General features: G+C 44.5%; 2 protein-coding genes across 2 annotated transcripts in view; one reads left to right on the top strand and one right to left on the bottom strand.

Moving 5' to 3' along the window:
* Positions 1 to 5,231: 5,231 nt before the first annotated feature.
* Positions 5,232 to 9,059, bottom strand: LOC127932602 (uncharacterized). The gene is made up of 6 exons (XM_052528606.1): positions 9,000 to 9,059; positions 8,624 to 8,719; positions 8,504 to 8,583; positions 8,104 to 8,343; positions 7,664 to 8,063; positions 5,232 to 7,343 (listed from the first exon to the last, which is right to left on the bottom strand). The coding sequence occupies exons 1-6, from the start codon at positions 9,057 to 9,059 to the stop codon at positions 7,140 to 7,142; spliced, it is 1,080 nt and encodes a 359-aa protein (XP_052384566.1). The 3' UTR covers positions 5,232 to 7,139.
* The window catches only part of LOC118372369 (amphoterin-induced protein 3-like), a 37,280-nt gene continuing 20,564 nt past the window's right edge, over positions 9,058 to 25,773 (top strand). The window contains exon 1 of the mRNA XM_035758229.2: positions 9,058 to 11,016. Within this exon, the coding sequence (XP_035614122.1) occupies positions 9,058 to 11,016 (1,959 nt within the window). The remainder of the gene's footprint in view (positions 11,017 to 25,773) is intronic.

Genomic DNA, 25,773 nt, shown 5'->3' with positions numbered 1-25,773 from the left:
GGAAGGCTTTCCACTAGATGTTGGAACATTGCTGCTATAACAGCCTCCACTCTTCTGGGAAGGCTTTCCACTAGATGTGGGGACATTGCATTGCTGCTATAACAGCCTCCACTCTTCCGGGAAGGCTTTCCACTAGATGTTGGAACATTGCTGCTATAACAGCCTCCACTCTTCTGGGAAGGCTTTCCACTAGATGTTGGAACATTGCTGCTAAAACAGCCTCCACTCTTCTGGGAAGGCTTTCCACTAGATGTTGGAACATTGCTGCTATAACAGCCTCCACTCTTCTGGGAAGGCTTTCCACTAGATGTTGGAACATTGCTGCTATAACAACCTCCACTCTTCTGGGAAGGCTTTTCACTAGATGTTGGAACATTGCTGCTATAACAGCCTCCACTCTTCTGGGAAGGCTTTCCACTAGATGTTGGAACATTGCTGCTATAACAGCCTCCACTCTTCCGGGAAGGCTTTCCACTAGATGTTGGAACATTGCTGCTATAACAGCCTCCACTCTTCTGGGAAGGCTTTCCACTAGATGTTGGAACATTGCTGCTATAACAACCTCCACTCTTCTGGGAAGGCTTTCCACTAGATGTTGGAACATTGCTGCTATAACAGCCTCCACTCTTCCGGGAAGGCTTTCCACTAGATGTTGGAACATTGCTGCTATAACAGCCTCCACTCTTCCAGTAAGGCTTTCCACTAGATGTAGGAACATTGCTGCTATAACAGCCTCCACTCTTCTGGGAAGGCTTTCCACTAGATGTTGGAACATTGCTGCTATAACAGCCTCCACTCTTCTGGGAAGGCTTTCCACTAGATGTTGGAACATTGCTGCTATAACAGCCTCCACTCTTCTGGGAAGGCTTTCCACTAGATGTTGGAACATTGCTGCTATAACAGCCTCCACTCTTCCGGGAAGGCTTTCCACTAGATGTTGGAACATTGCTGCTATAACAGCCTCCACTCTTCTGGGAAGGCTTTCCACTAGATGTTGGAACATTGCTGCTATAACAGCCTCCACTCTTCTGGGAAGGCTTTTCACTAGATGTTGGAACATTGCTGCTATAACAGCCTCCACTCTTCTGGGAAGGCTTTCCACTAGATGTTGGAACATTGCTGCTATAACAGCCTCCACTCTTCCGGGAAGGCTTTCCACTAGATGTTGGGGCACATTGCTGCTATAACAGCCTCCACTCTTCTGGGAAGGCTTTCCACTAGATGTTGGAACATTGCTGCTATAACAGCCTCCACTCTTCTGGGAAGGCAAGGTAAAAATCTGTCGTTCTGCCCCTGAACAAGGCAGTTAACTGACTGTTCCTTGGCCGTCATTGTAAATAAGAATGTGTTCTTAACTGACTTGCCTCGTTAAATAAAGGTTATATTAAATATATATTTGGCCCTATATATATATATATATATATATATATAATTATATAAATTCTACAATTGTATAACATTTAGGTCCCTGAAAATTACAATGAAGTGCTTGAAAAAGTCCCTGAAAAGTCCTTGAATTTCATTTGCCAATCCCTTCATGAAGCTTAACAGATGGCCCAAGGCCTGTGTGGTTGTATAGATGGCGTTAAGGTATTTACTTTTATTCTTCTAAGTGCACTTTTTGTAACAGGAATAAAACAATCTGTTTCAAACCAGTTAGAGATGTTGATCCCCATGTCACACATTGGCCCCTTTATGTTTTAGAAAGACCCAAGTGACCTCAGTCGCTAAGCATTCATGAATTTAGAAAAAATGAACCGTTCCTATAATAAGGATTCACTATCTTTTCACATACAATTGAACACATAACCCAATTTGATACACCAGAAAGAATCAACTTAAAAATGGAGCAAATTGGAATGCTATCTTGCCCTAAAAAGAGAGTAGATAGTGTCAGAATACCTGACCACTGTGACTGACCCATGAAGCTCTCCCATAAGATTGGCTGGTGAGTAAAACCAGCCAATAGGGGACCATAAAGCTCTCCTAGAAGATTGGCCGGTGAGTAAAACCAGCCAATAGGGGACCATAAAGCTCTCCCAGAAGATTGGCCGGTGAGTAAAACCAGCCAATAGGGGACCATAAAGCTCTCCCAGAAGATTGGCCGGTGAGTAAAACCAGCCAATAGGGGACCATAAAGCTCTCCCAGAAGCTTGGCCGGTGAGTAAAACCAGCCAATAGGGGACCATAAAGCTCTCCCAGAAGCTTGGCCGGTGAGTAAAACCAGCCAATAGAGGACCATAAAGCTCTCCCAGAAGATTGGCCGGTGAGTAAAACCAGCCAATAGAGGACCATAAAGCTCTCCCAGAAGATTGGCCGGTGAGTAAAACCAGCCAATAGGGGACCATAAAGCTCTCCCAGAAGATTGGCCGGTGAGTAAAACCAGCCAATAGGGGACCATAAAGCTCTCCCAGAAGCTTGGCCGGTGAGTAAAACCAGCCAATACGGGACCATAAAGCTCTCCCAGAAGCTTGGATGGGGAGTACAACCAGCCAATAGGGGACCATAAAGCTCTCCCAGAAGATTGGCCGGTGAGTAAAACCAGCCAATAGGGGACCATAAAGCTCTCCCAGAAGATTGGATGGTGAGTAAAACCAGCCAATAGGGGACCATAAAGCTCTCCCAGAAGATTGGATGGTGAGTAAAACCAGCCAATAGGGGACCATAAAGCTCTCCCATAAGATTGGCCGGTGAGTAAAACCAGCCAATAGGGGACCATAAAGCAACTCCCAGAAGCTTGGCCGGTGAGTAAAACCAGCCAATAGGGGACCATAAAGCTCTCCCAGAAGCTTGGCCGGTGAGTAAAACCAGCCAATAGGGGACCATAAAGCTCTCCCAGAAGCTTGGCCGGTGAGTAAAACCAGCCAATAGGGGACCATAAAGCTCTCCCAGAAGCTTGGCCGGTGAGTAAAACCAGCCAATAGGGGACCATAAAGCTCTCCCAGAAGCTTGGCCGGTGAGTAAAACCAGCCAATAGGGGACCATAAAGCTCTCCCAGAAGCATGGCCGGTGAGTAAAACCAGTCAATAGGGGACCATAAAGCTCTCCCAGAAGCTTGGCCGGTGAGTAAAACCAGCCAATAGGGGACCATAAAGCTCTCCCAGAAGCTTGGCCGGTGAGTAAAACCAGCCAATAGGGGACCATAAAGCTCTCCCAGAAGCTTGGCCGGTGAGTAAAACCTGCCAATAGGGGACCATAAAGCTCTCCCAGAAGCTTGGCCGGTGAGTAAAACCAGCCAATAGGGGACCATAAAGCTCTCCCAGAAGCTTGGCCGGTGAGTAAAACCAGCCAATAGGGGACCATAAAGCTCTCCCAGAAGCTTGGCCGGTGAGTAAAACCAGCCAATAGGGGACCATAAAGCTCTCCCAGAAGCTTGGCCGGTGAGTAAAACCAGTCAATAGGGGACCATAAAGCTCTCCCAGAAGCTTGGCCGGTGAGTAAAACCAGCCAATAGGGGACCATAAAGCTCTCCCAGAAGCTTGGCCGGTGAGTAAAACCAGCCAATAGGGGACCATAAAGCTCTCCCAGAAGCTTGGCCGGTGAGTAAAACCTGCCAATAGGGGACCATAAAGCTCTCCCAGAAGCTTGGCCGGTGAGTAAAACCAGCCAATAGGGGACCATAAAGCTCTCCCAGAAGCTTGGCCGGTGAGTAAAACCTGCCAATAGGGGACCATAAAGCTCTCCCAGAAGCTTGGCCGGTGAGTAAAACCAGCCAATAGGGGACCATAAAGCTCTCCCAGAAGCTTGGCCGGTGAGTAAAACCAGCCAATAGGGGACCATAAAGCTCTCCCAGAAGCTTGGCCGGTGAGTAAAACCAGCCAATAGGGGACCATAAAGCTCTCCCAGAAGCTTGGCCGGTGAGTAAAACCAGTCAATAGGGGACCATAAAGCTCTCCCAGAAGCTTGGCCGGTGAGTAAAACCAGCCAATAGGGGACCATAAAGCTCTCCCAGAAGCTTGGCCGGTGAGTAAAACCAGCCAATAGGGGACCATAAAGCTCTCCCAGAAGCTTGGCCGGTGAGTAAAACCTGCCAATAGGGGACCATAAAGCTCTCCCAGAAGCTTGGCCGGTGAGTAAAACCAGCCAATAGGGGACCATAAAGCTCTCCCAGAAGCTTGGCCGGTGAGTAAAACCAGCCAATAGGGGACCATAAAGCTCTCCCAGAAGCTTGGCCGGTGAGTAAAACCAGCCAATAGGGGACCTTAAAGCTCTCCCAGAAGCTTGGCCGGTGAGTAAAACCTGCACATTCAGACTAACAAAAGGTTGAAAAAGACGTTGCGGAAAGCTTACTTCATTTCATTGCATCGGGGATAGCTAATACAGATGTATTGGCTTTGCAGCGTTCTTCAGTGACTGACCCAAAATTAAGAACAGTCTTTTGACTTATGTACAGACTCAGTGAGCATAGCCTTGCTATAGACAGACCTGGCTCTCAAGAGAAGACAGGATATATGCCCACTGTCTAGAAAATGAGGTGGAAACTGAGCTGCACTTCCTAACCGCCTGACAAATTGTTATGACCACATTAGAGGCACATATTTCCCACAGATCACACAGATCCACAAAGCATTTGAAATCAAATCAAACACTGATTAACTCCATTATCTATTAGGTGAAATACTGATTAACTCCATTATCTATTAGGTGAAATACCACAGTGTGACATCACAGCAGCACGATTCGTGACCTGCTGCCACAAGAAAAGAGCAAACCAGTGAAGAACAAACACCTTTGTAAATACAACCCATATTTATGTTCATTTATTTTTTAATATTTGCACATTGTTACAACACTGTACATGTCCATAATATAGCATGTGAAATGTCTCTATTACCTTGGAACTTCTGTCAGTGTAATGTTTACTATTCATTTCTGATTGTTTATTTCACTTTTGTTTATTATTTATTTCCCTTGCTTTGGCAATGTAAACATATGCATCCCATGCCAATAAAGGCCTTTGAATTTAATTGAGAGAGAGAAAGGGGGAGAGAAAGAGAGAGAGTGAGAGAACGAGCAAGAGAGATAGAGTGAGAGAAAGAGCAAGAGAGAGAGAGAGAGAGAGAGAGAGAGAGAGAGAGAGGGGAGAGAGAGAGAGGGCGAGAGAGCAGCGAAAGCGCGCGAGAGAGAGTGAGCGGGTGATAGGGAAGGAGGCGCCATATGAGGCTGAGGGAGAGAGCAGTCAAACTTCACAGTGAATGGGGTGGAAAGCGGGAGGGACAGACTCAAACGCAGGGAGGATTAAATGAGAGAGCGAGAGAGAGAGAGAGAGAGAGTGAAAGACGGCAAGAGAGAGAGAGAGAGAGAGAGAGAGAGAGAGAGAGAGAGAGAGAGAGAGAGAGAGAGAGAGAGAGAGTAGCGGTGGGACCAGAAGAAGCTCCACACACGACACAACGCAGAGCAGCCACACAGAGACGAAGTCACAACCCTCCAGTCTTCTCACTGGGTACTACAGCAACCTGTCCTATCATAGATGTTTCACTGGATACTACAGACAACCTGTCCTATCATAGATGCTTCACTGGATACTACAGCATATCATCATCCTAAACTGTAGCATACTACAGACGACCTGAGCAGAGGAAAATACTCAACTAGTTTTACAACTTTCCTTTTGGACACCGGTGTCTCAGATGAAACCCTGACGATGGACTCGATTATTAATTAAGTTTATTCCCACAGAGTGTGCGGCTTATATTTTCTAAAGACTCCTCCCTGTGTGATCGGACGAGAAGACGGGAGGACGGAAGATTCTGGAGGTTTTGGTTGGAGGTTACTTGCCTACTATCAAGGAGAATGAGTCTTTTTTCTATAACGGATACTGGGCTCCTGTTTCTATAAATAATATTGGGCTTCGTTTCGATAAATCATCCGTCAGCTCAAGGAGAGAGAAGATTGTTTTGTATTGACCAAGAGAGAGAGGGGTGAGTGAAACCTGAACTGCCTGTCTGTGCAGCTGGCTGTATGAATGTGTTAAGTGGGCTGGACAGAATGGTGACTTTTTTTTTCCAAACCCATCCCTCGCTCTCTCTGTGCCCGTACTATCAGTCGCAGGCAGCTGGGTTAGTGACTCGTCTGACTGGATAAAAGGACATTAGATTATAACGTAAAGAAACAGGAGAGGAGACAGCAGTGGACTACGGCTTCCCCAGACATGGTGGTGACATCAAAACAGGTGTTACATTTTTCAGAAAAAGAAAAAAAAAGCTAAGATGAACTGTATCGGACAATAAGTTGACTCTTTAAAGCTGATTTCTTCAGCTCACAAGAGAACTACAACTGTCAATTTCCGTGGACCGTAAAGATAATAAATGGACAATAAAGTATTCTTCTTCTAAACGGAGAAAGAACTACAACGGAATTGCTTGTCTTTAAAGCTTACCAAGGACCATTAAGAGAGAGGACTCCAGTAGGACTCCAGCAGGACTCCAGTAGGACTCCAGTAGGACTCCAGCAGGACTCCAGTAGGACTCCAGTAGGACTCTAGCAGGACTCCAGTAGGACTCCAGTAGGACTCCAGCAGGACTCCAGTAGGACTCCAGTAGGACTCCAGTAGGACTCCAGCAGGACTCCAGTAGGACTCCAGCAGGACTCCAGTAGGACTCCAGTAGGACTCCAGCAGGACTCCAGCAGGACTCCAGTAGGACTCCAGCAGGACTCCAGTAGGACTCCAGTAGGACTCCAGCAGGACTCCAGTAGGACTCCAGTAGGACTCCAGCAGGACTCCAGTAGGACTCCAGTAGGACTCCAGCAGGACTCCAGTAGGACTCCAGCAGGACTCCAGTAGGACTCCAGTAGGACTCCAGTAGGACTCTAGCAGCCTTTCCACATGTTTTTATTATAGCTCTGAAGAGAGAGGAAGTCGTCAGACCAGCGTACAGTTTAAACAGGTTGTCTGACAGCAAAAGTTCCAGGAGTGGATTTAATGAGACACTGACATGATATTTATGGACTTTGAGTAGGTGAGGAGTATAAACTTAATCCACTTTCGGCTATCACTGAGCTGTGATGCAGAAGTACATTAACCCTAATCCACTTTCAGCTATCACTGAGCTGTGATGCAGATGTACAGTACATCCCCAGAGCCAAATAATGATCATGGGCTTTTCGTCAGGGATCATTGTATTCCCCTCATCTTTCAGTCACATGAAATTAACAAACCCAACCAGGGCAGGGACTGAGTGACCTTTGAGGCCCAAACCCAACCAGGGCAGGGACTGAGTGACCTTCGAGGCCCAAACCCAACCAGGGCAGGGACTGAGTGACCTTTGATGCCCAAACCCAACCAGGGCAGGGACTGAGTGACCTTTGATGCCCAAACCCAACCAGGGCAGGGACTGAGTGACCTTTGATGCCCAAACCCAACCAGGGCAGGGACTGAGTGACCTTTGAGGCCCAAACCCAACCAGGGCAGGGACTGAGTAACCTTTGAGGCCCAAACCCAACCAGGGCAGGGACTGAATGACCTTTGAGGCCCAAACCCAACCAGGGCAGGGACTGAGTGACCTTTGTGGCCCAGACCCAACCAGGGCAGGGACTGAATGACCTTTGAGGCCCAAACCCAACCAGGGCAGGGACTGAGTGACCTTTGATGCCCAAACCCAACCAGGGCAGGGACTGAGTGACCTTTGAGGCCCAAACCCAACCAGGGCAGGGACTGAGTGACCTTTGAGGCCCAAACCCAACCAGGGCAGGGACTGAGTGACCTTTGATGCCCAAACCCAACCAGGGCAGGAACTGAGTGACCTTTGAGGCCCAAACCCAACCAGTGCAGGGACTGAGTGATCTTTGAGGCCCAAACCCAACCAGGGCAGGGACTGAGTAACCTTTGAGGCCCAAACCCAACCAGGGCAGGGACTGAATGACCTTTGAGGCCCAGACCCAACCAGGGCAGGGACTGAGTGACCTTTGAGGCCCAGACCCAACCAGGGCAGGGACTGAGTGACCTTTGAGGCCCAGACCCAACCAGGGCAGGGACTGAGTGACCTTTGAGGCCCAGACCCAACCAGGGCAGGGACTGAGTGACCTTTGAGGCCCAGACCCAACCAGGGCAGGGACTGAGTGACCTTTGAGGCCCAGACCCAACCAGGGCAGGGACTGAATGACCTTTGTGGCCCAGACCCAACCAGGGCAGGGACTGAGTGACCTTTGTGGCCCAGACCCAACCAGGGCAGGGACTGAGTGACCTTTGTGGCCCAGACCCAACCAGGGCAGGGACTGAGTGACCTTTGAGGCCCAGACCCAACCAGGGCAGGGACTGAGTGACCTTTGAGGCCCAGACCCAACCAGGGCAGGGACTGAGTGACCTTTGAGGCCCAGACCCAACCAGGGCAGGGACTGAGTGACCTTTGAGGCCCAAACCCAACCAGGGCAGGGACTGAATGACCTTCGTGGCCCAAACCCAACCAGGGCAGGGACTGAATGACCTTCGAGGCCCAAACCCAACCAGGGCAGGGACTGAGTGACCTTTGTGGCCCAGACCCAACCAGGGCAGGGACTGAGTGACCTTTGAGGCCCAGACCCAACCAGGGCAGGGACTGAGTGACCTTTGAGGCCCAGACCCAACCAGGGCAGGGACTGAGTGACCTTTGAGGCCCAAACCCAACCAGGGCAGGGACTGAGTGACCTTTGAGGCCCAGACCCAATCAGGGCAGGGACTGAGTGACCTTTGAGGCCCAGACCCAATCAGGGCAGGGACTGAGTGACCTTTGATGCTATTGAACTAGTTATTCTCTCCTCTCTGTTTTTCCGGCCAAGTGGAAAGGCAGGTCGTTCTGGCAGTTGTCAATCTACGGCTGAAGCTGCTATATTCCCCAACCAATCCAAGCTCCTGTTGAGACAGAAACAGTACAGCAACTCCCAACTACACTCCCATTTGGAAACAGAGAGGAAGACAGAGAGAGACAGAGAGAGAGAGAAAGCACTAACCAAACTCCTATTGAGACAGAGAGACTTTACACTCACCAAAACAGAGACCGTGCACCAAACCAAGCCCCACGGACGGACGTACAGATTCCACGCCTGGTGACACTCTGGCCACTCTCCCTTCCCATCGGCGCCATGTTCTGGTCTCAGGGTGTAGCTGCCCCTTTGGTGCTGGTGTTGAACCCTCTCCTCCTAGTGTTGCTGCTGCAACAGCAGGTAACTGAGGCTGAGGTCTGGGCTGAGGATGAGGTCTGGGCTGAGGCCGAGATAGGGGCTGATGCTGGGGTCGGAGCAGAGGCCGGGGTTGGGGTTGGGGTCTGGGTTGATGCTGGAGTTGGGGCTGAGGCCAAGGTCGGGGATGAGGCTGGGGTCAGGGGTGAGGCTGGGGTCAGGGGTAAGGCTGGGGTCAGGGGTAAGGTTGAGGTCGGGGCTGAGGCTGTGACTGAGGATGGGGTCGGGGCTGATTCTGGGGTCGGTGCTTGGGTCAGGGCTAAGGCTGAGGTTGGGGCTGTGGCTGTGACTGAGGCTGGGGTCAGGGCTAAGGCTAATGTCAAGGCTGAGGCTGGGGTTGGGGCTGAGGCTGTGACTGAGGCTGGGGTTGGGACTGAGGTCGGGGCTGATTCTGGGGTCGGTGCTTGGGTCAGGGCTAAGGCTGAGGTCAGGGCTGGGGTTGGGGCTGAGACTGTGACTGAGGTCGGGGTTGAGGCCGGACCTGGGGCTGAGGCCGTACCTGGGGCTGAGGCTGGGGCTGAGGCCAGTTTCGGAGCTTGTTTGGCTGGGGTCGGGACTAGTGAGGCCGAGGATGGGGCTGAGGTCGGGGCTAGTGAGGCTGAGGCTGAGGTCAGCAGCTGTCCCAAGGGATGCCTGTGTTGCTCCGACATCCTCAGCTGCGCCGACCAGGGTCTGAAGACGCTGCCCTCTGAGCTACATGCGTACATCACCACCCTGGACCTCAACCACAACCACCTGACTGAGTTGAAGGAGGGAAGCTTTGCTGCGCTGCCCCGTCTGGAGTCCCTCCGCCTGGCTCACAACCGTCTGAAATGCCTCGAGGCCGGAACCTTCCGGAACAGCAGATCGCTACGGCAACTGGACCTGTCGTCCAATCAGCTAGACAAAGTGGAGGTGCACTACTTTCTGGAGCTGACAGAATTGGAGGAGCTGCTGCTCTTCAACAACCGCATCGTTCGGGTGGAGAGCAAGGCCCTTGCGGCGCTCGGCAACCTGCGCAAGGCCTACGTGAGCCACAACCACCTCACGGACTTCCCATTCTTCTCCATCCAGGAGGACAGCCACCCCTTCCTGGCCACCATGGACCTGTCCTCCAACAGCATGTCCAAACTCCCCCTGGTGGACATCGAGACCCTGCCGGCGGCCTTGCAGAGCGGACTCTTCCTCCACAACAACACCCTGATCTGCGAGTGCGAAATGTACAATATGTTCCGGCGCTGGGAACAGAAGGGATTCACCTCCGTCAGGGATTTTCGTGAGGAATACACCTGCCTGGTGTACGGGGAACGCAAGGCCTCCGTTAAGTTTTTCCAGCACAGACGCTTCTTTGAACTGAACTTAAACTGCAGTTCGGCGGTGGCTGGAGCTGTCAGGGAGCCTGAGGGCAGCCTGCTGGTGTACGAAGGAGATGGCGTGGTTCTGGACTGTCACACCACGCTCAGAGGACAGCACCTGACCTACCTGTGGGTGTCACCTCACCATGGAGCCGGTGCTCCGCCGGAGAACAACGGCACTCTCCGCATGCATGCCAACGGCAGCCTGGAGATCGTATCAGCGCAGGCTGAGGACTCCGGCGTGTACTGGTGCAAGGTCTTCGACGCAGTCAAGAAGAACGAGTCATGGGAGGTCAACGTGACGGTGTTGATGCGGCACGACGAGGCCGAGCCCTTCAACACGGGGTTTACGACCCTCATAGGGTGCGTGACGACCCTCGTCCTGGTCCTCATGTACCTCTACCTGACCCCCTGCCGCTGCTGGTGCTGCAAGCACCCCCTGCCGCCGGGTACCCCCAGCCCCGCCAACGACCAGTCCTCGATCCTGACCTCCCCCCCACCCAGCACCACAGAGGGCCCAGGCCGCAAGGTCAGTAACAACAAGCATGTGGTGTTTCTGGAGCCCATCAAAGAGGTGTAGCACGGCTGGCTAAGGGCGGTTTTTAGTTTTGAGGCACCCCATCACCTCAGTCTTCTGACTCACCCATTGTGCCATAACACCAGACAGACAGCCATCTTCTACTGTACCTTCCCTCTACCCAACACCTTCTTCCTCTACTCCACCCCACTCCCAGAGAAGGTTTGTTTGGCTACCCACCAGGCAGGGAGTTAGACACTGCCTCTCATTGTAGCGGTAAGGCATCAGAGATAAAGAGAGGGAGTAGGGAGAAAGGCAGAGAGACAGAAATAGAGACAGGAAGAGAGGCAGGGAGACAGAAAGCAAGACAGCGAAAGAGAGCAGAGAAACGAAAACCCAGCATAAACTCAACTGGCCCAGACAGGTTTGACTGGACTGCCTTTTCAGAGGAGTAAAGCTGCATGGAGCCTGCATACTGAGTGAGAAACAGAGACACTAGGTTAGGGTGTCTTTCCCAAAGTGCCGTGGTTTTTCAGAAATCCAGATTTGAAGATTCCTGGAATTACGAGGGGGAATACGCAGGAAATCAGGGAATTCTCCAACCAGGATTTCTGGGGAAAAAAATCAGGGAATTCATGGAATGTTACCTGAATTTTGTAACCCAACACAGAGGGAATATCTATAACAAAACAAAACAGGATAGAGCTGTCCCTCTTAGCACGTCTTGTACCCTTTAATAAAGCATATCTACTGTTATGGATGCTTTGTCTAGAAACATAAAATCAATCAGCCATAATTGTACATCTTGATTTTTATTTATTTTTTATAGCAAGTCAGATTATTATCAGAATCAGATCTATAAAGTATACCCTTTATAGAAGAAAGTAGGATAGAGAAAATGTCATTTGAAACCCCTACTGTAACCCTGTTGAACACCTTCGCTGTCGATTTACAAAGAAAAGTATAAACAGAAAACACAGTACGTGTGCAGAACGGTTGAACAGCAGACCTGCTGTGATTACGATGAGAGGAGATAGAGAGGATTGTTGCTGTTGAACAGATTTCTTATGGACGTTCAGCCACGTTGGTTGCTACACAACAACTGAAAAATACAGAGTATTGTGCGACAAAGTGCCAACTAACTAAAGTTATGGTAAATGTGTCGCTAGATTGAAAAGGACTTTCCAAAACAGACAGCTTGTTGTTTTCCAACTGGAATTATTTACTTCCTCTATCACCACGTACCCAAACACTCTTCTCCCCCTCCCTACTTCCTCTCTCTCCCTACTTCCTCTCTCTCCCTACTTTCTCTCTCTCTCTCTCTCTCGCATCCTTTCTTTTTCAATCAGTAAATAAATCTTACTTAATAAATTCATATTAGTTAATAAAGCTTCTTGGACCGCAGAGGTAAATGTCTTCTGCCTTGTTATTATCACGTGTCTGTGGCCAAAGATTAGGGGTGAGTGTGTGTGTTGTCTTGTGTTTATACTCAAGTCTTTACGAGATATAATATGATATGCTAGCGAAGACGGAAACAGAGATGGGTCAGCTGGTTGTCTTTTTGAGATGCGATACGGACTGTATGATTTCTACTGCTGATAACAGGGTAATTTACATTTGATTTCAATCCTTTTTTGACCACACCCATTTTTGATTTGAACAAAACTTTCCACACACATTTGCCAAGTGGTCAAAGTGACATTTTGGACCTGAATGCCAAAATATTCAGGAGATAATAGGTGCTCAAAGTTGACCCATTTTGAATACCCCACAATACCATGAGACATCCATGTCTTCATCACTGGAAAATATAAACGGTTGAGTTTGATATCATTTAAAGAGATTCTCCGGTACTTTTTGTATACTTTTTAATATACGGTTGAGTTTGATTTAATTGAATAACCTACAGCCACCCAGGTTAATATACTGTCACACAAGATAATGACCACCCAGGTTAATATACTGTCACACAAGATAATGACCACCCAGGACAATATACTGTCACACAAGATAATGACCACCCAGGACAATATACTGTCACACAAGATAATGACCACCCAGGACAATATACTGTCACACAAGATAATGACCACCCAGGACAATATACTGCCACACAAGATAATGACCACCCAGGACAATATACTGTCACACAAGATAATGACCACCCAGGTCAATATACTGCCACACAAGATAATGACCACCCAGGACAATATACTGCCACACAAGATAATGACCACCCAGGACAATATACTGTCACACAAGATAATGACCACCCAGGACAATATACTGCCACACAAGATAATGACCACCCAGGTCAATATACTGTCACACAAGATAATGACCACCCAGGTCAATATACTGTCCGACAATGACACCCAACACACACACACACACACACACATGCAATTATGCCGCACACACACGTACTTAAGTGCATATACACACACAAAACACACACACGTTACTCTGGATAAGAATGAGAGGCGATGGGAGTGCTGGGGATTGGCTAGAAGGAAGAATAGCCTAACTCTCTGTTTCTGTCTCATGTTGTCGCCATACTTGAAGCAGAGGTTATGATGCTCCATACTGTGCGTGTGTGTGTGTGTGTGTGTGTGTGTGTGTGTGTGTGTGTGTGTGTGTGTGTGTGTGTGTGTGTGTGTGTGTGTGTGTGTGTGTGTGTGTGTGTGTGTGTGTGTGTTTCAGTGTCTGGGTGAGAACAGGAAAGAAGGAAAGTACAAGTAGTGTAGCATTTACTAAACCCACATTTACTAAACCCACATTTACTAAACCCACATTTACTAAACCCACATTTACTAAACCCACATTTACTAAACCCACATTTACTAAACCCACATTTACTAGACCCACATTTACTAAACCCACATTTACTAAACCCACATTTACCAAACCCACATTTACTAAACCCACATTTACTAAACCCACATTTTCTAGAACCACATTTACTAAACCCACATTTACTAAACCCACATTTACTAAACCCACATTTTCTAGAACCACATTTACTAAACCCACATTTACTAGACCCACATTTACTAAACCCACATTTACTAAACCCACATTTACTAAACCCACATTTTCTAGAACCACATTTACTAGACACACATTTACTAAACTCACATTTACTAGACATATATTTACTAAACCCACATTTACTAGACCCACATTTACTAAACTCACATTTACTAGACATATATTTACTAAACCCACATTTACTAAACCCACATTTACTAAACCAACATTTACAAAACCCACATTTACTAAACCCACATTTACTAGACCCACATTTACTAGACATATATTTACTAAACCCACATTTACTAAACCCACATTTACCAAACCCACATTTACCAAACCCACATTTACTAAACCCACATTTACTAAACCCATATTTACTAAACCCACATTTACCAAACCCACATTTACTAAACCCACATTTACTAAACCCATATTTACTAACCACAAATGTACTAAACCCACACATTATTGGATGCTTTACAGTAGTGCCTGGCCTGCTCTGGCCTCCTCTCAAACAAATAGAGGTAAAGACATGAACACAACACACGGTCGACTAAAAAGTAGATTGTTTTCTGCTACTTCTAAAAGAGAGAGACACAATCGAGATCACACATTTGTCAACCCAGTGAGATGGTTCCATGGCTGGCTGAACAGTCTCAGCGGGAGTTGAATTTGAGCCACAGATCGTGTGTGAGGAGATCTGGTTATTGACCATTTGAACTGTGTTGAGTGAGAGAGAGACTCTCCTCCCGTCCTTTCAGGTTTGGAGCTAAGTGCCTCAGTCATCTCAGTCTCCTCTTCTCTCTATTTTTCTTACTCTCCCCCCTCTCCTCTCCTCTCCTCTCCTCTCCTCTCCTCTCCTCTCCTCTCCTCTCCTCTCCCTCTCTCCTCTCCCTCCTGTCTCCTCTCCCTCTCTCCTCTCCTGTCCCTCTTTCCTCTTCTGTCTCCTCCCTCTTTCCTCTCCCTCTTGTCTCCCCCCTCTCTCCTCTCCTCTCCCTCCTGTCTCCTCCACTTTTCTTCTCCTCTCCCTCTCTCCTCTCCCTCCTTTCTCCTCTCCCTCTCCTTTCCTCCCCCTCCTGTCTCCCCCCTCTCTCCTCTCCTCTCCCTCCTGTCTCCTCCACTTTTCTTCTCCTCTCCCTCTCTCCTCTCCCTCCTTTCTCCTCTCCCTCTCCTTTCCTCCCCCTCCTGTCTCCTCACTTTTTCTTCTCCTCTCCCGCTCTCCTCTCCTGTCCCTCTCTGCTCTCCCTCTGTCCTCTTTTGTCTCCTCTACTCTCCCTCCTGTGTTCTCTCTCCTCTCCTGTCCCTCTCTGCTCTCCCTCTGTCCTCTTCTGTCTCCTCTACTCTCCCTCCTGTCTCCTCTCTCCTCTCCGGTACCTCTTTCCTCTTCTGTCTCCTCCCTCTTTCCACGCCTCTCCCTCTCTCCATCTCCTATTCTCTGGTCTCCAGTAGAAAACCTCTTTAGCTCAGTGGCCTGGTAAAGATAAAGACTACAGCCATGAATCCAGATGGAGTATATATATGTGTATTCTATTGCCTCTTTAAGTAGATACATTCTGTGCTGGATTCATTTTCAACACTGATATTTTCAATTAACGCTTAATTTTTCACATCTCTCTTATTCGTAAAGAAACATTCTTGTTTTCCTGATCCAACTAGTGCATATAATCGTGTGTGATGTCGCCAGAGTGGCTGTGTTAGAGATGGATGCTGATGGTGTGTTACTGGCTGCCTGGCTCCGCGTGATTGGGTATGAAAAATGAAATACTCCGGCTAGCATCACAGTGATTGGAGGAAATTAAGAAATTGCACAACCGATTAACTCAACGTATCTACGACCGACGAGAACTAAACGAAAAGAGGGAATACTTAGGAGGAAAGAATAAAAAATTAAAAGGGAATAAGCTGCTTAAAAATGCAAAACAAGAAGAAAGGCACATTGTCACATTAAACAGCATTAACAATGAGAGTTAATATAGCTAGAATGGCTCTATTTAACAATGAGAGTTAATATAGGTAGAATGGCTCTATTTAACAATGAGAGTTAATATAGGTAGAATGGCTCTATTTAACAATGAGAGTTAATATAGGTAGAATGGCTCTATTTAACAATGAGAGTTAATATAGCTAGAATGGCTCTATTTAACAATGAGAGTTAATATAGCTAGAATGGCTCTATTTAACAATGAGAGTTAATATAGCTAGAATGGCTCTATTTAACAATGAGAGTTAATATAGGTAGAATGGCTCTATTTAACAATGAGAGTTAATATAGCTAGAATGGCTCTATTTAACAATGAGAGTTAATATAGCTAGAATGGCTCTATTTAACAATGAGAGTTAATATAGGTAGAATGGCTCTATTTAACAATGAGAGTTAATATAGCTAGAATTGCTCTATGTAACAATGAGAGTTAATATAGCTAGAATGGCTCTATTTAACAATGAGAGTTAATATAGCTATAATGGCTCTATTTAACAATGAGAGTTAATATAGCTAGAATGGCTCTATTTAACAATGAGAGTTAATATAGGTAGAATGGCTCTATTTATCAATGAGAGTAAATATAGGTAGAATGGCTCTATTTAACAATGAGAGTTAATATAGCTAGAATTGCTCTATTTAACAATGAGAGTTAATATAGCTAGAATGGCTCTATTTAACAATGAGAGTTAATATAGCTATAATGGCTCTATTTAACAATGAGAGTTAATATAGCTAGAATGGCTCTATTTAACAATGAGAGTTAATATAGCTAGAATGGCTCTATTTATCAATGAGAGTAAATATAGGTAGAATGGCTCTATTTAACAATGAGAGTTAATATAGCTAGAATTGCTCTATTTAACAATGAGAGTTAATATAGCTAGAATGGCTCTATTTAACAATGAGAGTTAATATAGCTATAATGGCTCTATTTAACAATGAGAGTTAATATAGCTAGAATGGCTCTATTTAACAATGAGAGTTAATATAGGTAGAATGGCTCTATTTATCAATGAGAGTAAATATAGGTAGAATGGCTCTATTTAACAATGAGAGTTAATATAGCTAGAATTGCTCTATTTAACAATGAGAGTTAATATAGCTAGAATGGCTCTATTTAACAATGAGAGTTAATATAGCTAGAATGGCTCTATTTAACAATGAGAGTTAATATAGCTAGAATGGCTCTATTTAACAATGAGAGTTAATATAGCTAGAATGGCTCTATTTAACAATGAGAGTTAATATAGCTAGAATTGCTCTATTTAACAATGAGAGTTAATATAGCTAGAATGGCTCTATTTAACAATGAGAGTTAATATAGCTAGAATGGCTCTATTTAACAATGAGAGTTAATATAGGTAGAATGGCTCTATTTAACAATGAGAGTTAATATAGCTAGAATGGCTCTATTTAACAATGAGAGTTAATATAGCTAGAATGGCTCTATTTAACAATGAGAGTTAATATAGGTAGAATGGCTCTATTTATCAATGAGAGTAAATATAGGTAGAATGGCTCTATTTAACAATGAGAGTTAATATAGCTAGAATTGCTCTATTTAACAATGAGAGTTAATATAGCTAGAATGGCTCTATTTAACAATGAGAGTTAATATAGCTATAATGGCTCTATTTAACAATGAGAGTTAATATAGCTAGAATGGCTCTATTTAACAATGAGAGTTAATATAGCTAGAATGGCTCTATTTAACAATGAGAGTTAATATAGCTAGAATTGCTCTATTTAACAATGAGAGTTAATATAGCTAGAATGGCTCTATTTAACAATGAGAGTTAATATAGCTAGAATGGCTCTATTTAACAATGAGAGTTAATATAGCTAGAATGGCTCTATTTAACAATGAGAGTTAATATAGCTAGAATGGCTCTATTTATCAATGAGAGTAAATATAGCTAGAATGGCTCAATTTATCAATGAGAGTTAATATAGCTAGAATGGCTCTATTTAACAATGAGAGTTAATATAGCTAGAATGGCTCTATTTAACAATGAGAGTTAATATAGCTAGAATGGCTCTATTTATCAATGAGAGTAAATATAGCTAGAATGGCTCAATTTATCAATGAGAGTTAATATAGCTAGAATGGCTCTATTTAACAATGAGAGTTAATATAGCTAGAATGGCTCTATTTAACAATGAGAGTTAATATAGCTAGAATGGCTCTATTTAACAATGAGAGTTAATATAGCTAGAATTGCTCTATTTAACAATGAGAGTTAATATAGCTAGAATGGCTCTATTTAACAATGAGAGTTAATATAGCTAGAATGGCTCTATTTAACAATGAGAGTTAATATAGCTAGAATGGCTCTATTGATCAATGAGAGTTAATATAGCTAGAATGGCTCTATTTAACAATGAGAGTTAATATAGCTAGAATGGCTCTATTTAACAATGAGAGTTAATATAGGTAGAATGGCTCTATTTATCAATGAGAGTAAATATAGGTAGAATGGCTCTATTTAACAATGAGAGTAAATATAGCTAGAATGGCTCAATTTATCAATGAGAGTTAATATAGCTAGAATGGCTCTATTTAACAATGAGAGTTAATATAGCTAGAATGGCTCTATTTAACAATGAGTTAATATAGCTAGAATGGCTCTATTTATCAATGAGAGTAAATATAGCTAGAATGGCTCAATTTATCAATGAGAGTTAATATAGCTAGAATGGCTCTATTTAACAATGAGAGTTAATATAGCTAGAATGGCTCTATTTAACAATGAGAGTTAATATAGCTAGAATGGCTCTATTTAACAATGAGAGTTAATATAGCTAGAATTGCTCTATTTAACAATGAGAGTTAATATAGCTAGAATGGCTCTATTTAACAATGAGAGTTAATATAGCTAGAATGGCTCTATTTAACAATGAGAGTTAATATAGCTAGAATGGCTCTATTGATCAATGAGAGTTAATATAGCTAGAATGGCTCTATTTAACAATGAGAGTTAATATAGCTAGAATGGCTCTATTTAACAATGAGAGTTAATATAGGTAGAATGGCTCTATTTATCAATGAGAGTAAATATAGGTAGAATGGCTCTATTTAACAATGAGAGTAAATATAGCTAGAATGGCTCAATTTATCAATGAGAGTTAATATAGCTAGAATGGCTCTATTTAACAATGAGAGTTAATATAGCTAGAATGGCTCTATTTAACAATGAGAGTAAATATAGCTAGAATGGCTCAATTTATCAATGAGAGTTAATATAGCTAGAATGGCTCTATTTAACAATGAGAGTTAATATAGGTAGAATGGCTCTATTTAACAATGAGAGTTAATATAGCTAGAATGGCTCTATTTAACAATGAGAGTTAATATAGGTAGAATGGCTCTATTTAACAATGATAGTTAATATAGGTAGAATGGCTCTATTTAACAATGAGAGTTAATATAGGTAGAATGGCTCTATTTAACAATGAGAGTTAATATAGGTAGAATGGCTCTATTTAACAATGAGAGTTAATATAGCTAGAATGGCTCTATTTAACAATGAGAGTTAATATAGCTAGAATGGCTCTATTTAACAATGAGAGTTAATATAGCTAGAATGGCTCTATTTAACAATGAGAGTTAATATAGCTAGAATGGCTCTATTTAACAATGAGAGTTAATATAGGTAGAATGGCTCTATTTAACAATGAGAGTTAATATAGCTAGAATGGCTCTATTTAACAATGAGAGATAATATAGCTAGAATGGCTCTATTTAACAATGAGAGTTAATATAGCTAGAATGGCTCTATTTAACAATGAGAGTTAATATAGCTAGAATTGCTCTATTTAACAATGAGAGTTAATATAGCTAGAATGGCTCTATTTAACAATGATAGTTAATATAGCTAGAATGGCTCTATTTAACAATGAGAGTTAATATAGCTAGAATGGCTCTATTTAACAATGAGAGTTAATATAGCTAGAATGGCTCTATTTATCAATGAGAGTAAATATAGCTAGAATGGCTCAATTTATCAATGAGAGTTAATATAGCTAGAATGGCTCTATTTAACAATGAGAGTTAATATAGCTAGAATGGCTCTATTTAACAATGAGAGTTAATATAGCTAGAATGGCTCTATTGATCAATGAGAGTTAATATAGCTAGAATGGCTCTATTTAACAATGAGAGTTAATATAGCTAGAATGGCTCTATTTAACAATGAGAGTTAATATAGGTAGAATGGCTCTATTTAACAATGAGAGTTAATATAGCTAGAATGGCTCTATTTATCAATGAGATTAAATATGGGTAGAATGGCTCTATTGATCAATGAGAGTAAATATGGGTAGAATGGCTCTATTTAACAATGAGAGTAAATATGGGTAGAATGGCTCTATTTAACAATGAGAGTAAATATGGGTAGAATGGCTCTATTTATCAATGAGAGTAAATATGGGTAGAATGGCTCTATTTAACAATGAGAGTAAATATGGGTAGAATGGCTCTATTTATCAATGAGAGTAAATATGGGTAGAATGGCTCTATTTATCAATGAGATTAAATATGGGTAGAATGGCTCTATTGATCAATGAGAGTAAATATGGGTAGAATGGCTCTATTTAACAATGAGATTAAATATAGGTAGAATGGCTCTATTGATCAATGAGAGTAAATATGGGTAGAATGGCTCTATTTAACAATGAGATTAAATATAGGTAGAATGGCTCTATTTAACAATGAGAGTTAATATAGGTAGAATGGCTCTATTTAACAATGAGAGTAAATATGGGTAGAATGGCTCTATTTATCAATGAGATTAAATATAGGTAGAATGGCTCTATTTATCAATGAGAGTAAATATAGGTAGAATGGCTCTATTGATCAATGAGAGTAAATATAGGTTGAATGGCTCTATTTATCAATGAGATTAAATATAGGTAGAATGGCTCTATTTATCAATGAGATTAAATATAGGTAGAATGGCTCTATTTATCAATGAGATTAAATATAGGTAGAATGGCTCTATTTATCAATGAGATGAAATATCTCCCTCCACCCCACAGTGTCCCTCATTACAACCGCCCAGCAGCCAGCCAGCCCCCTGTACCCCCACCCCCTCTCCCTCCACCCCACAATGTCCCTCATTACAACCGCCCAGCAGCCAGCCCCCTGCACCTCCTCCTCCACCCCACAGACAGTGTCCCTCATTACAACCGCCCAGCAGCCAGCCAGCCCCCTGCACCTCCTCCTCCTCCCCACAGACAGTATTCCTCATTACAACCCCCAGCAGCCAGCCAGCCCCCTGCACCTCCTCCTCCTCCCCACAGACAGTATCCCTCAATACAACCGCCCAGCAGCCAGCCAGCCCCCTGCACCTCCTCCTCCTCCCCACAGACAGTATCTCTAATTACAACCCCCCAGCAGCCAGCCAGCCCCTGTACCTCCTCCTCCTCCCCACAGACAGTATCCCTCAATTACAACCCCCCAGCAGCCAGCCAGCCCCCTGCACCTCCTCCTCCTCCCCACAGACAGTATCTCTAATTACAACCCCCCAGCAGCCAGCCAGCCCCCTGCACCTCCTCCTCCTCCCCACAGACAGTATCCCTCAATTACAACCCCCCAGCAGCCAGCCAGCTCCCTGTACCCCCCTCTCCCTCCTCCCCACAGACAGTATCCCTCAATTACAACCCCCCAGCAGCCAGCCAGCCAGCACCTCCTCCTCCTCCCCACAGACAGTATCTCTAATTACAGCCTCCCAGCAGCCAGCCAGCCCCCTGCACCTCCTCCTCCTCCCCACAGACAGTATCCCTCAATTACAACCCCCAGCAGCCAGCCAGCTCCCTGTACCCCCCTCTCCCTCCTCCCCACAGACAGTATCCCTCAATTACAACCCCCCAGCAGCCAGCCAGCCAGCACCTCCTCCTCCTCCCCACAGACAGTATCTCTAATTACAGCCTCCCAGCAGCCAGCCAGCCCCCTGCACCTCCTCCTCACTAACATTGTTAACAATATAAATAGAGCCATTCTACCTATATTTACTCTCATTGATCAATAGAGCCATTCTACCTATATTTACTCTCAGTGATAAATAGACCCAGTAGTCTGGTCTCTGCACTCCATCCATTACCAATGGGCAATTCGGACAGAAAGTATGAACGCCATCGTAGCAGAACAACAGAGGATAAATCAACTTCTATCTCCACCAGGCTGCCATTTTAATTTCCTCCCTCCTTCCTGTGCTATGTTATTCATAGACATGCATCTTATCCTCAGCGTTAGCCCAGAATGTGTGTGTCAGGGTTTCCGTTAGCGGCTTTTGTCAGTTTGTTGTTGTTGTTGTTGTTGTTGTTGTTGTTGTTGTTGTTGTTGAAAAGCTGAGAAGTAAAATTGCCGCTGGCCAATTTACCCGGGAGAAGAAGAAAAAAATCCCATTGCTAAATATTGTCTTTGTGCCTATCAGAGAGCATCGGGCCTCCCTTGACAAAAATAAATAAATAAAATGTGCCAATCAGCGTCGAGCTAAACTGAGCGAGCTCAACTGTGAAAGGTCCTGGCGCACCAAAACAAAGTGTCACGGGTGAACCAGCTGGGATTTGACGTCACTCCTATCAAATCCCATTGAGAGCCAACGTCATGGACGTCAAGAAAAACTTGAATTGTTGCATCTCGTTGTGCTGTCGTTCCCCGGTGGCTAGCTAGCCAGCCTTTCCCTAAATTAGCCATGGATGGAGATGGGATTTGGACTTGTGTTTTTACTTAATTCTCCATACTGGTCAATGATTATAATGGCAAGATTATAAAATTCCTACATTGTTGTGCCCCTGGTCTGAGAGGATGGAAGTTCAATATGTAGCTCGATGTAGAAGGCTAATGTTAACTAGCTAACGTTGCCCATGAGTGGAAGATAGACTGTTTCGTCAACATGAGAGGAGGATTGGCATTTCTCTACAAGTAGGGTGAGTCAACATGTTCTGTACGAACCCAGCTTACGTTGATTGGACTAAATAGTTTTTGGTATCTTTTAGTTGTCACTGTATTAGACTAAGCAGAAGTGATTTTGCCTCAGCCTTTAGGCCTGTATACCACTGTGTCTTCTTATTGTCTCAGCCTTTAGGCCTATATACCACGGTGTCAAGGCATATGAACTAACAGGTTATAGATTAAACAACGCAATTATCACAATAATAATTTAAAAAATGAATAAACTGCAACATGTCGGCTAAAGCGTTTGAATTCACAAATGTATTTGACTGTTTTTAATATTATCTAACATATATATATATATATATATTAATATTTTAATATTTCTTGGACTCCTCCTTGGACTCCTCCTTGATCTCCGTGGTCTCCTTCATGGTCTCCTCCTTTGATCTCCTCCTTGGACTCCTCCTTGGACTCCTCCTTGGACTCCTCCTTGGACTCCTTCATGGTCTCCTTCTTGTTCTCCTCCTTGATCTCCTTCTTGATCTTCTCCTTGGACTTTGCATCCAGTAGAAATTTGCATCCTGTAGTACTAACTCAAAAAAGTTATGGGACACTGTAAAGTCCATGGAGAATAAGAGCACCTCCTCCCAGCAGCCCACTGCTCTGAGGCTAGGAAACATTGTCACCACTGATAAATCCGCTATAATTGAGAATTTCAATAAGCATTTCTCTACGGCTGGCCATGCTTTCCACCTGGCTACCCCTACCCCGGTCAACTGCCCGGCACCCTCCACAGCAACCCGCCAAAGCCCCCACCATTTCTCCTTTACCCAAATCCAGATAGCCGATATTCTTCAAGAGCTGCAAAACTTGGACCCCTACAAATCAGCCGGGCTAGACAATCTGGACCCTCTCTTTCTAAAATGATCTGCCAAAATTGTTGCAACCCCTATTACTAGCCTGTTCAACCTCTCTTTCGTGTCGTCTGAGATTCCCAAAGATTGGAAAGCTGCCATGGTCATCCCCCTCTTCAAAGGAGGAGACACTCTAGACCCAAACTGCTACAGACCTATATCCATGCTAACCCTTACCATACCCTGTCTTTCTAAGGTCTTCGAAAGCCAAGTTAACTAACAGATTACTGACCTTTTCGAATCCCACCATACCTTCTCCGCTATGCAATCTGGTTTCAGAGCTGGTCATGGGTGCACCTCAGCCACGCTCAAGGTTCTAAACGACATCATAACCGCCATCGATAAGAGACATTACTGTGCAGCCATATTCATCGACCTGGCCAAGGCTTTCGACTCTGTCAATCACAACATTCTTATTGGCAGACTCGACAGCCTTGGTTTCTCAAATGATTGCCTCGCCTGGTTTACCAACTACTTCTCAGATAGAGTTCAGCGTGTCAAATCGGAGGGCCTGTTGTCCGGACCTCTGGCAGTCTCTATGGGGGTGCCACAGGGTTCAATTCTCGGGCCGACTCCCTTTTCTGTATACATCAATGATGTTGCTCTTGCTGCTGGTGATTCTCTGATCCACCTCTACGCAGATGACACCATTCTGTATACTTCTGGCCCTTCTTTGGACACTGTGTTAACTAACCTCCAGACGAGCTTCAATGCCATACAACTCTCCTTCCGTGGCCTCCAACTGCTCTTGAACGCAAGTAAAACTAAATGCATGCTTTTCAATCGATCGATACCCGCATCACTACTCTGGACGGGACTGACTTAGAATACGTGGACAACTACAAATACCTGTGTGTCTGGTTAGACTGTGGTCGTAGGTGCGGGGGAAGGACGACAGAGGCAGAGACAATTACCGTTTACTATTTATTATTCCTAACACGGTATTGTGGGGAAATGGGGCTGGACAGAACAAAGGCAAAGAAAGTAAAAGTTCAAGAGTCCCACCTCCTACCTTAACAACCAACTACTTACCTAATCTTTTAGCACCTCCTGGCGTGTTAACCAAAATACAGGGGGTGGTCCCCCAGGTTTTACCCAGTGTGCATAGACAGAGTACATTCTACGGGTGTATGTATGCCCACAGGACTCTTGCCTAAGCACTCCCACGGTGCCTTCCCCCCCCCCTGGGAACAAATGAAACAGAATAATTACTCATTTAAAGTGAACCATTTCAATAATCAAAAGCACTGAGTCCTATTGTCATACACATACCGCAGAAGTAGCTGCTACAAAATACTTCCAACAAAATGTTCACGGACTAACAACCAACACAGGACATTAAAGAAACGTTCTCTCTCCTGAACACTGGTTTTTATCCAGCTGGAGAAGGAGTTGGTGATTGAAGAAGTTTCCCCCGACGAGCGGGAGGGTTCAGAGCTCCAATCAGATGGGGCCGACTAATCAGCTGTTTGAAGAATCCAGAATTCCATTTACTGAAATACACACACACACATAGAAACCCACAACAACACAGAAACTGGGGAACTTAATAGTGTATGTTTTTATTGTCTAAAACTATTTTAAAAAGCTTGCAACACGTTTTCTGATTATTTATTATTCATTATTCATTATGTATTGTATTGGATTTATTTAGTTTAAATTCTTCATTGTAAACCACCATTTCACAAATAATTTACCAGACACACAACATAAGCAGATTAACTTGGTCAAAACATTTCTTTATTAAAAACCATATGTTGGTACTTATTTATTTTGATCCAAAACCACAAATGAGTGAGTCAGTCAGCTTTACGCAGACAATTATAGATTTATGCTGCAAAATAGCCTACTAAAAAGGCCAAGCCTAAATGAATATATTAAATTGTAATGCTGAGTAAAAGACACATTCTTTCTGATTGCCTTTAGCAATTACTACT

This window comes from Oncorhynchus keta, chromosome 10, assembly GCF_023373465.1.
Source record: "Oncorhynchus keta strain PuntledgeMale-10-30-2019 chromosome 10, Oket_V2, whole genome shotgun sequence".
Taxonomy (NCBI): Eukaryota; Metazoa; Chordata; class Actinopteri; order Salmoniformes; family Salmonidae; genus Oncorhynchus; species Oncorhynchus keta.
Note: the sequence above shows the minus strand (reverse complement) of the source record. Positions and strands in the feature narration are given on the sequence as shown.

Excerpts from the sequence above, each read along its gene's own strand:
- LOC127932602 (XM_052528606.1), bottom strand. The coding sequence starts at position 9,059 with ATGGCGCCGATGGGAAGGGAGAGTGGCCAGAGTGTCACCAGGCGTGGA. Across the intron at positions 8,584-8,623 it reads ATTGGGTCTGGGCCTCAAAG|GTCACTCAGTCCCTGCCCTG; the intron begins GTCACTCAGTCC and ends TGGGCCTCAAAG. Across the intron at positions 8,064-8,103 it reads GTTGGGTCTGGGCCACAAAG|GTCACTCAGTCCCTGCCCTG; the intron begins GTCATTCAGTCC and ends TGGGCCTCAAAG.